The sequence below is a fragment of the Podarcis tiliguerta genome, assembly GCF_965153285.1.
Source record: "Podarcis tiliguerta genome assembly, chromosome: 8".
In the NCBI taxonomy this organism is placed as follows: Eukaryota; Metazoa; Chordata; class Lepidosauria; order Squamata; family Lacertidae; genus Podarcis; species Podarcis tiliguerta.
In genome coordinates this window covers 67637557-67654034 of record NC_139541.1, presented here as the reverse complement: position 1 = coordinate 67654034, position 16478 = coordinate 67637557, and the positions used below count along the sequence as shown (strand labels likewise).

The following is a 16478-nucleotide window of genomic DNA, read 5'->3' as shown; positions in this document are numbered from 1 at the left end:
ATGAAATATGCAACCTGACTATGCACCTTTATTTTCAGAGAGGGAAAACTCTACATTTGATTAAGGCTTCTGAGGGGAAGCAAGGAGGACCAGGGGCTGGAAAAATTCAAAAAATAGGTGGTTTTCAGACCTTTATCCATAGGGGCTGAAGCTCTGGCTCTCTCCTTCAGCAGGGTGTGATGTAGCCGCATAACCTGAGCACCCCTTCTTTACTTGGGAAACAAAATGTACTAGATTTGCCCCCTGCACCATCAACAGCCTTATAACAGGCTGAAATTCTACAGATGAAGAGTTCCCACCATTGCCCCTCTATAGTAGGAAAGGCTGCACACACTTGCTTAATTTCACCCTGCCACCCAGTTTTTAACGCACCAACATCCTGCAGTTTCCTGCACTTTGGTGGTCATAGAGTATAGTCCTCCAAGGCATGTAGAGTGGCCTTGGTGCAACCATGGTGGCCCAAAATGCAGCAAACCGGAAGAGTCAAGTTTCTTTAAGGAATGAGTGGGAATTAAAGCGGCCTGCTTCTAGAGGCCCACTCTCATAAAAACAACAACAGGGTTTCCTGGTTCTCTTTTCCATTGAAGCTACACACCCCCAGTAGGAACCTGGGCCGTCTGATACATCAGCCATGCAAGCCCAACAATATGGCAGTTCACCATGCTAACTGGAATTTGCCAGAATGAACATGCTCTGCTTGTGCGGAAAGAGCTATACAGGTTTTCAGTATGTTTCTGGATGCACTTCAAAGTGCTGGGTTTGATCCATGAAGTGTTTAAACATCCTGGGTCCAACTGTATTCATATATTGTATTCTATGAACCTGCCTGCTTACTTAGATCAGGGGAAGGGAAACTGTTGTCCTCCAGATGCGTCTGGACTCCCAACTCCCATCATCCCTGACCACTGGTTATGCTGGCTGGACCTGATGGGAGCCCGACATCTGGGTGGCCACAGGTTGCTTGCTTCCAATTTTGATCCTGGCTGGTGGACCTGATCTGGGTACCCCTCTCCTTTCAAGGTCAGATGGATGGCAACATGAGAAAGGACTTCTTCTGCAAGCACATGTTTGGAACAGCATGCTTTGGGCCAATGCTTCTGTCATTTAGGTGCCATTTTACCTATATTCCTAGGCTTTTAAAAATTTATTTATTGGACTCTTGCTTATTGCTGTTTTTATTATTTTCTGTTAGCTTGTTCACGGATTGATGTTCTTCCTGATTTTTTAAAAACACGATAAGCTGCTTCAGAAAATACTGTAAGCTGGTTTGGGAAAGGAAATATTTAAAACAAATAGACCAGAAATGGCAAAGGATCATTTCCTGGGCCGACTGTGCTGTTAAGATTTGGGACACACATTGAACTCTCAATCTGGCAAAACAGTCATTTAATTTACAGTGTAGTAAAGGTTACAGGTAAAAAGCTCAACAGAGTGTGAAAAGGCCTATTACACAAATGTACAAACTTCTGTACAGAGCCCCACACCTTTCACTCATCCTCCCCCATGCTCAATGTTGGCCAGAACTGGCTTCCAAGAAATTAAAATTTTGAAATTTAAAGTCTGCACCATTCCACGGAGGTGAGGGGCCAAGACCAGCAATCAGTAAAATCCCAAGGGACACATCTTGCAAAACAAGTCACTTAAAAAAAAAAAAATCATTTAAAATCCAGCAAGGGAAACCTTAACTGCTTTAAACTGGTCACATATCCTGAAGAGCTGCCTTCCATACCAGAAGACTGCTTAATAGCCTGGTAAGAGTTAACTAAAAATATCCCAAAGATGAGAGGTTGCAAGTGAAGCTACAGAAGATTTGGAGTATGGAATCCTACAGCTCACGAGCCATTTCATCACAACCTAGATTATGATGTTATATAACTACACAATATAGACACAACTTCATCTTCACAAAAGGGTCCTATGTACACCGTCAGATGAAACAGAGAAAAGCAGATTGTGTAGAAGTGAAGTGGCTTCAAGATATTCCATTCAGACTCCCCCCATGACAGAATACGTTGTCTCGTTTTTTAAAGCAGCAGCAGCAGATATCCTGAATTATTTGGCCCCAAATCTCTGTCCTGCTCAATACTTTAGGTGGTAAATGGAACCTTGGATAATGTTTCTGCAATAACAGACACAATCTAGCTTTTTAAAATCCCACTTGGTTCATTTGGAGGACTTAAGAATGTGGTTAACTCCCCACCCCACTGGGGAAAAGCCAAACCAAACAGGATGTGCCTGACTTTGGCTAAGCTTTGACCACTGTTCTGCCATGTTGTACTACAGGGAACAGTAAACCACTGGAGATACTAACCATCTAAGTACACAGAACCAAGAAGGGACCCATCAAGCAGTGTGATTAAGAGGCTGCCCAGTGCCAAGAGCCTGGATAATAAGACTCTCAAACAAAGACAATACAACTCTGCTTCCACAGTTACTTTAGTGTGTACAATATACACATCTCAATCAAGTCTTTTGATTCCAAACATCTGGAACTAGAGCCTTAGAGCTACTTTTGGTTCAATGAAAAACAGAAGTCGAACTGCACAATGGTGGAGCTGAGATCCGGAAACTATTTTAGCTCACGCAATAACCCCATTTGACAGAACTGCAGTCATTATGCACTTAAGAAACTGGCTAACCTTTCATGGGCTTTGGGATTAGTTCGGGGGGGGGGGGAACTGTGTGACAAATTCTGCTTGTGTATAGGAAACCAACCCACACGGAGTGCTATGCAAGTACACTGCTTTTTCTCTGGAAGGGCCACTGTTAAAAGTACCTTAAGAGCTCTCATTTGATATTCCTTTCCTTCTTGGTGCATTCAATCTAGAATGCTAAGCAGCAAATAATCTGCTTGATTTTTATTTCTTACCATTTCCCCTGTGCTTCCAGCCTTCAAGATGATACTCACTTACAAGGCAAGCACAACAGGGTGTACCTAGACTAAAGCACTTCATGATCCACATGTTTAAAAGCAAGCCATGGTTATCTGACTTACAGGAGTAACTACGTATACCCGAACCAGGTGCTTCTTTAGAGAACTGATCAGGTCCACATACACTTCTGAGGATGAATGTTCATCTGAGACCAGCTGGTTAAGCTGAACTCTGCAAGACAGAGTTGTTAATTTTGACTCTGTGTTACCTGACAGTGCCCCTTAAATTCATGAATAACCTTAGGATAAAAATAACCATGGTGCCCCTTAAATTCATGAATAACCTTAGGATAAAAATAACCAGGGTTGAGTAAAAGAAGAAAAGGCTGTTAGGCAGTGTGGTTCCGCAGATGGGGGGGGGGGGACACCTCTCTTTTCTAGATGCCTGTAGAGTTCTTCCAGAGGTTGGTTTTGTAGGGGAGCTTACCCCTGTAACCTGGCTATGACACACAGTTAGGACCCAGATTCTGAAAGCTGTGGGTGCTGCACTTGGAAGAGTTTTTTGTCCACTCTGGCTGGCTGTGCTCCTGTCTCCCAGGACAGATCAAGCTCTGCTCCTCAGATCAAGAGAGAAGGGGTAGGCTTCTTGCCCGGCCAAGCTTCTTTTGCATACTTCTTCTTCTTGGGCTCATTCACAACTTCGGGATTAAAGACAGCAGGGTTTGGAGCTGGGTTCATGGTGACCGTTGAGGGTGCAACCGGAGTCAAGTCCACATCCGGGGCAAGATTAGGATAGGGCATTGGCAGGCCTCCAATGAGCGCAGTGCCGTGAATGCTATGGGCCTGGGCACCTGTCTCGTTGTGAGTGGGAGGCAAGCCGCCGTACAATCCTCCGCTATAGGGAAAGTTCTGCATGCGCCGCGTGGCAGACTCATCCGCGCTCAGGGAACCGGAGTTGTCCATCCGCTTTTTCTGCAGTAGAAAGGACAACAATTTACTTTTTGAAACAATCTCTCAATGCAAACCACCGAAGAGGAATCTGTGCTTCCCTCTTTCCAAATATTCATTGGTATATATTAAATCTTCATAATTTATATGGTGTATGAAGAATTAGTGCCTGAATCGGCTTGGTTTTCATGTTTGATGTGGCCCTCGGGTGGATGCAATGAGTTGCATAGTGCAACTACAGTGGTGCCCCGCAAGACGAATGCCTCGCAAGACGGAAAACCCGCTAGACGAAAGGGTTTTCCGTTTTTCAATGCGCTTCGCAGGACGAATTTCCCTATGGGCTTGCTTCGCAAGACAAAAATGTCTTGCAAGTCTTGAGATTTTTTTTCGCTCCCCACCCCCTTTTTCTAAGCCGCTAAGCTGCTAATAGCCTTTTAGCAGCTAATCCGCTAATACCTTAAGCCTTTCATAGCCGCTAAACCGCTAATAGCGCTAATCCGCTAATCCGCTAATAGGGTTGCTTCGCAAGGCGAAAAAACCGCTAGACGAAGAGACTCGCGGAACGAATTAATTTTGTCTTGCGAGGCACCACTGTACTTTGTAGCATCAAGCCCATTCCTGTCAGTTCCATCATCACTTTCATTAAGTACTTGCTGGAATGAACCTGGCAAGGAGTAATACCCTCAGGGAATTGGTTGCTTGGTCACAACACAGTAAGAGGTTCCAAGGATGTCATCTGTTTTATCTGGTTTAACCTAACAACTCTCCATTCCTACCGGAACATAATGTCACTTGGCACGGACAAAAAGCAGAGAACAGTGGGAAACATGTCATAGCCATCTAGGAAGCTGCACAGAATACAACTGCATTATAGAGCAGCAGGAAGTGGTATTAACAACATATTACTTTTTTGACAATCCAAATCTTCCCTGAGTTCATTAATTCCAAGGCACAGGCCTAAGTAAGGCTGTCACTTGCAACTGTGACTGCCTTGAGGTGGCTGCCTTTGGTGTTTTCTTTTTAAGTACAGTGGTACCTCGGGTTACATACGGGTCAGGTTACAGACTCTGCTAACCCAGAAATAGTACCTCGGGTTAAGAACTTTGCTTCAGGATGAGAACAGAAATTGCGCAGCGGCGCAGCAGCAGGACGCCCCATTAGCTAAAGTGGTGCTTCAGGTTAAGAACAGTTTCAGGTTAAGAACGGACCTCCGGAACGAATTAAGTACTTAACCCGAGGTACCACTGTAATGGAAACAACTCATTGATCGAGGAAGGGGCATAGCACGGGCTTGCCAGAAGCCTTTTTGTTGCATTATAAAAAATGACTACTTATAACTTAACCATGTCTTTCTAAATAAAAAAAAAAATTAAAAAGGTTAAACTGCAATCCACAGTACAAAGCAAAGGTAAAATGTAAAATGTCATTAGGACGCGGCTGCAAGTCCTATTGACACGTCTTACCTATAAACGTATTTCTACTGGTCTAGCAATAAAAAGAACCAAACATCTGGATCTAATATTATCCTGGATACAACTATCGCTATCTAAGACAGCAGTTTTCACAGGCTATGTTAACAGGCTGTTTTCTGATTTAGAAGCATACCTTCACTGGGACAACTGCAGTCTGTACCATGTTTCTGAAGCGTCCAACAGAAGGGTCCACATCCTCTGTATGGGTAAATCAGATTGAAATACCGTGGTTAGTTTTAAAATGGATTTTGAAGAGTGTATTCAGCACCGAAGGGGATTTAATGCCAGCTTTCTCAAAGTGAAAGGTTATTACCAGCAAAACCTCTATCTATTAATGCTCATGGAACAGATAGCAATATGCAGCGAAGCCTACATAGAACACATCCACAGTGCTCACCTGGATTGATGATTTCGTCATCATCACTGAATGTTACTCTGGAATTCTTTCGTTTTCTTTTTGGTCTCTGGATATCCAAATTTCCTTCTTCTATAGTTAACGTGGAGATCCTCTTGTTATGGGCTGTGTTAAATTCTGTCAGGTTCTAAAAAACCAACAAAGAATAAAGATTAAACTCCCCATCTCCTGCCCCCATGAGCATTTAGGATTGGACAGGCTTCAAGGTGCCCAAAATATTATAGGAGCAAGCCAACTGCAAGTCAGCTGGTAGCCTGCCTGAACAGTCACCTGTTTTAGCTGGGGGAGAATGGGAATTTGGTCTAGTGGTCTAGACTCACGGTTGTGGGTTGGAGCCCCACTTTGTGCAAAATGTTCCTGCCTTGCAAAGGGTTGGACTAGATGACATTCACAGACCCTCCAACTCTACAATTCTATGAAAAGGTCTGGCCATACTTGCCAGACCATGGAGGGCTGCAAAAGTAGGTATGTCACACACAAGCACAGACTAACATTTGCAAGGTGAGAAGACTTTTGTTCTGGTGCTGTTGCTTATGCCATGCTTCCAGCCAAGGAACCCTGTGCTCCCTCCACAAGGTAAAATGGGTGTCATGCTGTGGGTGAACTCACATCTAATTCTGTCTCCTCTTCTGGAAGTCCAAGCAAACCCTTGAGCTCGTCGTCCTCACTGGTCATCTTCTCGTCTCCTTTTACTGCAGAGGGCAACGTCTGAGGTTTTTCCCTCAGAGTATAGGCCCTTGTGGAGGCACCAAAGGAAACCGTAGAGTCAATGGGAATCTGCTGTGGTTTATGAGGCTCCAAACGAATATGACCCAAAAACGTGCCATGTGCTGGGAATATTGGAATAAAAAAAGAAGAAACTGTCCATTAGCTGTCAGTTTATTCAAAGCTAGATGTGGGGCCCCACTGAAAGTGTATGAAATTATTTCACTGTGTTCTTCCAGGAAAATCTGAATTAGTTGATTAAATGAAACATTTGCAACCCAATTTTCCAAGGCTTTTGAAACAGCTTCCAAGAGACAAGCAGCACTAAACAGCCAGTCTTCTGCAATTTTGCTCACTATGGCAAACGATCCATTGGCCTCTGGTATGAGTCAGAAGGAACTTGGGTGGTTAGAGTAATTCTTCGGCTTTAAGAGGTTAGTTTTATTTGTTTGTTTATTTTCATACATTTCTGTTCTACCTTTCTTCCGTTACAGAACTCAATGTGGTTTATTGGCTTTGCGTTTCCCTCCTTACAATCAAGAGGTATATACATATGAAATAAAGTACAAAGGTGTTCCCTGGTGGTCACCCATCCAGACACTGATCAGACTAAATCTGCTTAGTTCAGTAAGGTGGCAGGCTCATGTGCCTTCAGACCACAGCTGAGCTATGCTTCCAGGAGGAGCTGCAGTTCTAGGGCTGGCTGTGTTGGCACATGTGATGGCAGCAGCAGCACTTTCCTGCCTGCCCAGTGCTCTCAAAGCAAAGGGTGAGGCTGGCTGTTTTGGTGATGAAGACATTCAAAAGGGCCTCAGCATCGCGTTACCAAAATACTCTCTTCCTCCCAACTCCAAATTTGGAGTTAGGGAAGGGGCTGGAGATTGTTCCTGAAGTTGCTCTTGGTTTCCACAACTATGGGGTTGGCCCCAACCACTCCAGCTCCAAACGTAAGAGCTGGCGAGGAGGGGAAGTGAATGTCCTGGACAAACATGTAAGCTTGTAATTGGGGGAGGATTCTGGCACCCTCAAATTTTGGCTTTGGGGGGCCACTAGGTGGCGCGTTGGAAGATGGCTGACAATAACATCTCTCTGACCCATACGAGGTATTAAGGGGCTGCTATGGGAAGTAGGCAGCCTTCCCCCCCCCAAGGGTATGGGGGGGTCTGCCCTGCCAGCGGTGTTTACAATGCACCCCCTGATTTGAGAGATGGGGGTGCGGAACACTTGGCACAAGCCCTCGGTGGAGTCAGATCTTCCCGACGCCGATTCCAATCAGCGCGTGCTGGTTGCTTCAGCTTGGAATTATAATTGGAACTAATTGGAGAATAATAGATTTGGAAGGCTGAAGCACATATATCAAGTGAAACTCGAGATAAGGACTGCTGACTAATGGATCTCTGTGACCGGGAGTGACGGATGGATAAGTAAATCTTTTGCTGAACTACTACTAAGAGAATGTATGGCTGGAATGAAGGGGGGGTGGAGGGAAAAACCTTTCCGATTTCCCTTGCATGATGTGATAATAATACCCTCCACCCCAGGAAGAAATAAGATCGTCACGTTCTAACAATTCATAAACAGAACTTTAAGATTTGTGTGGGAGGAAATATAATACAACAAGAGAAGATCAAACGGTGAGAAGGAGGAATTTCTATGACGCAGTTAAAAAGAAATGGCGTCTCGCCAAGACAGGCCGGCCGGAGAAGAAGATGAGGGGGAGGAGTATCAGTGCGAAGAGGAGGAATGCTGGAATGCAAGTTTGACCTGACAGAGCCCCCTAATTAATTTATTTGATTTACCGGGCCAGCCTGAGGAATAATAATGGACAGACCGAAGATTAATTTCGTTTATGGAAGTATCTAACAGAGGCTGTTCCTGAATAATATGAGTTTGGAAGACTACAAAACCCACACAGCGACACCAAATCTTTCAATCTGTTTGTGAAAATTATCAGAGATCGCAAAGAAAGGAATAAATGATAACAACAAGAAGAGAAAGAAGGTAATAAACGTCTATCCGAATCGAACTGGATGGAACTGTCGAACAAAAGCAGCAAATAAGTGATGTCTGGAGTCATCTGGAATTTGGACTCGTGCGGAGCTTGATATATGGGTACCCCCAAAAAATTTAAAATTTGGCTGTATAATCTGGAATTAATGTGATTTGAACAATGTGATATGATTGGCCTGTTAATAAAAATTATTTTAAAAAAAACAAATTTTGGCTTTGGGACGAAGACCAGCTAAAATCTGTGAACCCTTAAAACAGCAATGAACACAAGTCAATAATATACAATACAAATTGACAGTGGCAACACAAGACCACAGCATCCCTTTCTGAGTGCAGCAACTTATCTGAAAAAGCCACAAGAACAGATCAGGGATGAACCTCGCTAGGGAGGCCATTCTAAAGCCTTGGAGCAATTGCAGTGAAGGCCCTGTAATGATAGTAATAATAATATAGCTATGGGGAAGAAAGATGACTTGAGAATGTTGCTCAGAAAAGTACTGTTTCAACAGCACCTTCTCCAATTTCCACCACCCACTGCCATGGGAGTCTTAAAGCTATAGTGGAAACCACCAGGGCATGCTTTTTGGAAATGACACCATCAGGGTTTGAAATTAGCAGGGCACCAGGTGCATTTTGCACCTCAAGGTACTCCATTTGCGAGCACCTCAAAAAGCCCAGGTGCCATTTTTTGCACCTGGCTGACACTCAGGGATTACTGAAATGTAAGTGCTCGAAGTATATATTAAGGACAGACAATATGTTAAGGAGTTTAACAATAAAGAGTAGAGTGTTTTGAAAACTGAAGTATGGTACCAATATTTTCATTGTAAACACCAAATTAAACATGTATTAACGATTTCTGCTAAAAATGTGATATTAACAATGTGTCACTTATGTGAATTGCGTATTAGTTCATGCTTTTCAAAATAATCGATATTGATATATCTTTATTGTCACTGTCCCATGCAGGACAATGAGATTGAAAAACTACATAAAACTACTACAAAACTACATAAAACATTCAAAAACCCGTAAAAACTCTAAAACCCCATTTTAAAATACACTATACTATAGAACCCCCTTATGCTGCATTTAGAACCAGAACTGCATTTGCATAGAAACTGTTTCTCAGGCGGCTAGTCCTGGCCTTTATAACCCTATACCTTCTTCCAGAAGGCAGAAGCTGAAAGAGATCATGTCCGGGGTACGTACTATCCTAAACTAGGATAGGATAGCTGTTTTGGGACTACAATTCCCATAATCCCTGACCACTGGTCCTGTGCGTACTATAAATAAAAAGTGTTGCCAACCCCCCACCCCAGTGGGGACTAGGCATTCTGTTTTGGTGCCCACAACCCAGGTCCCAGAAGCCATTTGGCTCCTAGCTTTTCTATCCCAGTTTCTAACACTGGCCACCATGGTTCCTATAATGAAGCCTTTTTCTACTTCAGCTAAATGTAAGGATAAACAAATCCCAGCTCCCTTGAAAATTCACCCCAAGCATTCCTTTTGCACCACCCACCCCTGTATATTACCTGCTTAATTATCAATCAACTTACTGCTGTTGAGGTCTATAAGAAAAACCCTCTTCAGGTGTTTGTGGTAGACTAAGGCAGCATGGACCCGAGAGCATGACTGGTGATCAATGGTGAAGTCGCACAGGTCAGGGTTTCTCCCAAAGAGATAGTATTTCTTTTCATCAATGATCAGTTTCTATGATAAGACATCAGACAGACAGCAACATAAGGTCACAAAAAGAAGACATTTCCATCATGACTGCTGCTGCTACAGAAGACTATGAGCTATCAGCAACAGAGGGAAGGGCTTATCCATTTTTTATCAGTGCTGCTAGACCAGGCATCCCCAAACTCGGCCCTCCAGCTGTTTTGGGACTACAATTCCCATCATCCCTGACCACTGGTCCTGTTAGCTAGGGATGATGGGAGTTGTAGTCCCAAAACAGCTGGAGGGCCAGGTTTGGGGATGCCTGTGCCAGGGGAGTGGCCATATTCAGTTACAAATTAAAAATGATGTTCCATGCAGCAATTATGTTTCTTGGTATTGCTATTGGTAAAGATAGAAACAGCTTTTACAAGTTGAAATGGGAACAAAGGATCAGCTTCACTGCTGCTGAAGCCACAAGATGGGTAAAAACTCATTTGTGCCTCTGAGTTATAACCCAGTGTGATCCTCCACACACTGAGCTTGATTACTTCATGGCTTGTTTTGATGTTGCACTTTTTAGACCTAGCCGATCACTAGTTATACCTTTGACCTTGAAACGAGAACAAAGGTAAAGATGGCTTGGTTAGTATCAAGTGCTTAAGAAACCTGTGTGAATTGAACAACATGTGTACGTTGCAACTGACAATTTACAGTGTTGCTGCTTTCAGATTTGTGGGGCTCGAAAGGTATTCCATCCTAGGGGATGCTTACAGTTCAAACAGACAGGCGCTTAGTTTGGAGGTAAATATCTCATGTTAATAAGCAGAGATATGGGCAATTCTTGTGTCAACACAGTCCATTCCCTCCTTGGCATGCTACAATTGAATTTGGACCTGGGAGCCCTTCAGCACATCTCTTCGTCATACTTGACTGTAAAATGGAAATCTCTGGGATTCAGTTACTGTGAAAACTAACACAACCCCCTCAGAACAGCAAAAAATAGGTTTGCCCTTCTAGTTCTGAACTGTCACCTGTTAAAAGGTGATGCCAGAAGGAAGCACTGGGTACCAACACCTGCTTCTAAGGTACTTTGGAATACTTGGATGTATAGTGGGTATTCAAGCAAAATGGGAAGCAACTCAGGGAGCTTGCTGAAAGTGCTCATCAGACATTGCGGGAGAGAAAGGGAAAAGGATGCAGGAGATTTTATCGCTGTGCTAGATGCTTGTGACTATTTCTATAGCTATCCAGTACTATAAGTGTATTCCTGGTCCAGGATAATTTGTTTTCATACCTCAATAAGTTTGTCTCCTTTGACTACATCCAGGTGCAACCCGGGGGGAGGCTTTCCTGCCCTAGGAAACAAAAACAGAAATATGTTTTGTTTTGTAATAAAGTCACATTTAGAACCCCTACAGTTACCCATTGATCTGAAGTCACCATAAAAACAAAATCCAACTCTCATACTTTCTTTCTTAAGCAATACAGTGGTACCTCGGGTTAAGTACTTAATTCGTTCCAGAGGTCCATTCTTAACCTGAAACTGTTCTTAACCTGAAGCACCATTTTAGCTAATGAGGCCTCCTGTTGCCGCCGTGCCGCTGGAGCACAATTTCTGTTCTCATCCTGAAGCAAAGTTCTTAACCCGAGGTACTATTTTTGGGTTAGCGGAGTCTGTAACCTGAAGTGCATGTAACCTGAAGTGTATGTAACCCGAGGTACCACTGTACGTTAACCATAAATGCTGCAACACATTGAAATTAGATAGATGGAAAACCTGGACTTTAACACAGGAAATTGGTGCAAAAAGTATGAGCTGAAGTGAAATTAATAGTCAGCACCTTTAGGACACTGCCATGTACATGGGTCTTCAGACAATGTATAGTATGGCACTACCATAAGACGAGATGCTGGTCACTAGCTTACATGGCTCTAAAGTGGAATAGATTGGGCCAGGCCTACTCATGACTACTGGCAACAATAGTGACCAGAATCTGCATTAAGAGAAGAGCCATAGCTCAGTGGCAGAGCACATGCATTGCATGCAAATGGGCCCAGGCTCAATTCCCAGCATCTCCAGGTAGGGCTGGAAAAACTCCTGTTTGAAAGCATGGAGAGCTACTGCCAGTGAAAGTAAACCAGGGATGGGGAACCAGTGCCCTCTAGGCACTGTTGAACCTAAATTCTCATAATTCTGGATCACTGGCCATGGTAGGTGGGGCTGATGGGTATCCAACCATATCTGGTGGTTCTCTATCCCTGAGGTGGGCAGAGCACTGGTCTCAGTGTAAGGCAGCTTCCTTTGATATTGCATACTAGTTGACCTTTTGCCTGATCCAGTTGGGCTTTGCACATACCTTCAGTGGAGTAAGACCTACTGGCACACCCCTTTTGATAAGAACTCCTCTACAGTAATGGATATCTCATTTAAGTAATATAGTATGGAAGAAAACAAAAACCGTGTTTGCAAACACTTAAGGTTTTCTGTGTTATTCAGAAGTCATTATACTTCATTTAGAGGGGCTTGTTTGTAACAGTGGCTAAGAGAGTGAGCTACAAATTGGGAGTTCCCCATTCAAATCTGCTATGAAGTCACTAGGTGTTTCCGCCTCAGTGTCTCACACCATCTACAACATGGCGCTTGTTTGTAATAGTGCAGGCATTGGCAAACTCGGCCCTACAGATGTTTTGAGACTACAATTCCCATCATCCCTGACCGTTAGCTAGGGATGATGGGAGTTGTAGTCCCAAAACATCTGGAGGGCTGAGTTTGCCTAGCCTGTAATAGTGGCTAAGAGAGTGAGCTACAAACTGGGAGTTGGCCATTCAAATCTGCTATGAAGTTGCTAGGTGTCTCACACCATCTATAACATGGGGATAATAATATTCACTTTACAACAGAAGTGAGGAATTGGGTCTGGCCAGTGGGCCGAATTCTTATTTCTTCCAAACCTTGCCAGCAAACTTTGGCAGGTGGGCGCAGCTGCCCACCTGCCAAAGTTCAAAGGGGCTCACTTTGACCACCATTACAGTGGAGCCCCTTTGAAGTCCATTTGTGGGCATCGTATGAATTCAAACGGCACCTGCACTTGGACAAAGTGGGCTCGCGGATCAAGGAGCCCCATTTGCAAAGCAACAACTGGGATCTCACATCAAGTTCTCAACTGTTCCTTTGTAGCCACATCTTTACCTGTCTCACACTTGACATCTCACACACTGACAGGTGTGGGGCAGGTGGATGTAGTTTGGGGAAAACGGCTTTGTTAGGCCTAATTAGTTCCATGATTTGGAGATTCCTTGCCCCTTGCTTTATAGGGTATTTGTAAGGATAACAAGATAATGTATATGAAGTGCTTTGAACACTCAAAAGCAATACAAGGTCTTATTAGCTTAATTTTTTCAGAGTCCATTACTTAGGTTTTCTCCATCAGAAATATGAAGCTCACTCAGTGCATGTCACAATGCCTTAGGAACACCAGGGGATGTCTTATACTGAGTCAAACCATTGGTCCATTTAACTCAGTATTGTTAACACTGGCTGGCAGTGATTATCCAGTTTCAGGCAGGGGGTTCTTCCAGTGTATTTGGAGATGCCAGGGGTTGCACCTGGGACATTCTGCATGCAAAGCATTTCATACCCAATCTGTGCCAAATATGTACTAGAACTCACTGCTAAATAGTTAACTGCTGGAGAACAATACCCAGGGGCATTGTTCCTCTGTGTGGCAGATAGAAGCAACCATATGAACTTACCTGAGCCCCAAGGTTAGCATCAGAGGCCCTCCTGTCATTAGTTAAAATTCAGATTGGTGGGTAGAGAAAGGTCCTTCTTGGTGGTGGTGACATGACTGTGCAGCTCTCTTCCCAGGGAAATCCTACAAGCCCACTCCCTCCCCATTTTTAGATGGCCTTTTAGAATTTGTTTTTATTGTCAGGCTTTTTAGGACTGGTTGGTTTTTTGTTGATTAGATTTTTATACTGCTGTTTTTGCTGTGTGAAACTGTAATTTTATTTATTTATATTTCCTGTTTTGTGAACTGCTTTGGAAAAATAGTTTTTAAAGACAGAAGAAAAAGCATCTAACAACAAGGGTGGGAAAATATTACAATATCCTTCCACAGAAAAAGATAAATTGGAACTTGATTTTATGAAAAATATGTCATCCATCTTCCACTCACTATAATTCTTCCTTCTGTCATTAAAAAAAGAGTGACACAGTGGATAGCTCTAGCTATAATTAGCACGGAAGGTAAAACTTTGCTAAGTCACAACCCAGAGAGCTCTTCTGATGATTTAGCAGCCCCGTCATCATAAAGGAAGATGTGTTCATTAGACTCTAATATCCTTTGAGAGTCTAATGAACACATTATATAATTCATTGTTTAACCAAAAACTGAAACATGACATCTGTACCAAAAGATAAACTTTGTGGGCAGTTACCAAAATCCTTTCACTGTGAACATATATGACATACTTCCAGTCCTGTCATCAAAACCTATCCTTCCAAGAACAGTTTTGGCAAAGTGGGTTGCAGACCACATTACAGTACACCTTCTGCTTTGGAGGAAGGAAGAATCTTAACCTCTAAGCCACTATGTATGTATGTATGTATGTATGTATGTATTAGGATGAAAAGGGCATATTCTATAACTCAAATGCATTCCAATGTGTTATACTACAAAAACTCATCCTTTCCTTTCAGTCCTTCAGCATAGTTTCAGACAGCTGGGGCAAGCACTATGACCAGAGTGACCACTGCTTTTTGTCATAAAATTTCTTACTCAAAAACAAATTCCCAGAAAACACTGGTGCAGTTACCTATGTAACTCCTAGAATTGGCACAGAAGAAAATTGTTTCTGTATGAAGAAGAAACTGCAGGACACACACGCTTAGTAGGCTCAACAGCCATTGAAGCAGAATACCGAACAAGTAAAATGAATGATCCATTTCCAGCAGGGAGTAATCCCCCAAAGACACATTTTCTTTTGCTTCTCCAACCCACAATACTAACACTTTTTTAAAAAAAGTTTTCTGAATTTTAGACATACTTGCATGACCTAGTTCTCAAATAAAACAAAGAATTTTCCTAGACACCTAGGTTCAATTAGCATGTAAACACCTCAACAAAGACAGAATTCACAGTGCTGGCCAGTACCTGGCAGCGAAAAACACACATAGGCAATACTGAAAATATATCCCTTAGATGCAGGTCACTGTGTACATCTTTCAACACAACTCCAGAGAGCCCCAGATTTCATGTTTTGCTTAATCGCCCCAGCCATAAACATGACCTGCTACTCAGACCTCAACAAACCGTCATTCCTCTTTGCAAGAAGGTTGTCTCTCCTCCAAAGCATCGCAGCTACGATCAAATGGGCCTTTGCGCAGGGGCACCCAGCCACAAATGCTTAAAGTGCAGATCAAACATGACTAGAAGCACTCACTCCCATATTTCCGAGTTTAGCAGTACTGAATGAAATTGTTTTACTAGACAGGCACGCTCCGTGATAAAACGGGTCGTTTCCCTCCTTGCCTTCCAGGCGCAGAAATACCCTCCCTTCACTCTGCTCAGACAGGCACTCTGCTCATGTTCAGAGACGCCCTTTTAACTCCACACAGCAGTGTAAGAAACACGTTCTCTGTCCATGCTCAGAAGCACCCTCCGTAGGTTTTTAAAAATTGATTTTTTAAAATATATATTAAATATATATAGGTGCATAACATTCCAGGGCGCGTAGCACTTTCCCGGTCCTTCCCCCGCTTGCAGGGGCTGCTGCACCCAGGCCCACTCCCCGCTTCATGATGCCGCTCCCGTCTCCCCGGGGGAAATATAGGCCCTTCTGCACGGCGGGACCCTTTCCCGCTCTCCAGCGCCACAGGCCCCCGCCCTCACCAGGTCGGGCAGTCAAAAAGTGGGAGGATCCCGCCACCGCCACTGCCGCCGCCGCCGCCACCACCGGCAGAGTTCGCGTTCGCCGCCATCTTGTGACTGCCCCCATTCAGCTGGGCGCGGGGCACGCCGGGAAGCTGGAAGACCCGGCGGGCGGGAGGCGATCCCGGGATGCACCGCGGCGAGGCGGGTTTGTGGAAGAGGGAGCAGCGCGGGTCACGTCTGGTCTGGTGTAGAGAAGCTCGAGCGCGGCGTTGCGTAGCGACGTCAAAGCGACGGTACGAAAAGCGCGGGAACCTGGCGGTGCGCTTAGGCTTCAGCTCCGATGTCTGTCAGTCGCGTGGGATGCCGCGGCGGCAGCGGCCATGTTGACGGCAGAAGTCCAAACGGCCCGATGCGGAGCGCTGGGCTTCGTCTCATTTCCCCACTCGGCCCGCTCCTTAACTGCAATCTGCAGGCTTCACTCTCATTTTCCTCCCCTTCACTTATTTTTGATGTGT

The 16478-nt window shown here is 44.1% G+C and overlaps 1 protein-coding gene across 4 annotated transcripts; it reads right to left on the bottom strand.

Annotated features, from left to right (window-relative positions):
- Positions 1-1371: 1371 nt before the first annotated feature.
- Positions 1372-16120, bottom strand: PPP1R8 (protein phosphatase 1 regulatory subunit 8). 4 transcript variants are annotated; one of them, XR_014514747.1, is made up of 8 exons: positions 15982-16120; positions 11382-11442; positions 9982-10135; positions 6317-6537; positions 5690-5834; positions 5426-5490; positions 3217-3844; positions 1372-3171 (listed from the first exon to the last, which is right to left on the bottom strand). XR_014514747.1 is itself a non-coding variant. In XM_083455795.1 (7 exons), the coding sequence occupies exons 1-7, from the start codon at positions 16068-16070 to the stop codon at positions 3491-3493; spliced, it is 1089 nt and encodes a 362-aa protein (XP_083311921.1). In that variant the 5' UTR covers positions 16071-16120; the 3' UTR covers positions 1372-3490. The 4 variants fall into 4 exon arrangements, 2 of the variants coding, with proteins under 2 accessions (XP_083311921.1, XP_083311922.1); XR_014514748.1 differs by having other exon boundaries at positions 13841-16099; XM_083455795.1 differs by having other exon boundaries at positions 1372-3844.
- Between the last annotated feature and the right edge of the window lie 358 nt (positions 16121-16478).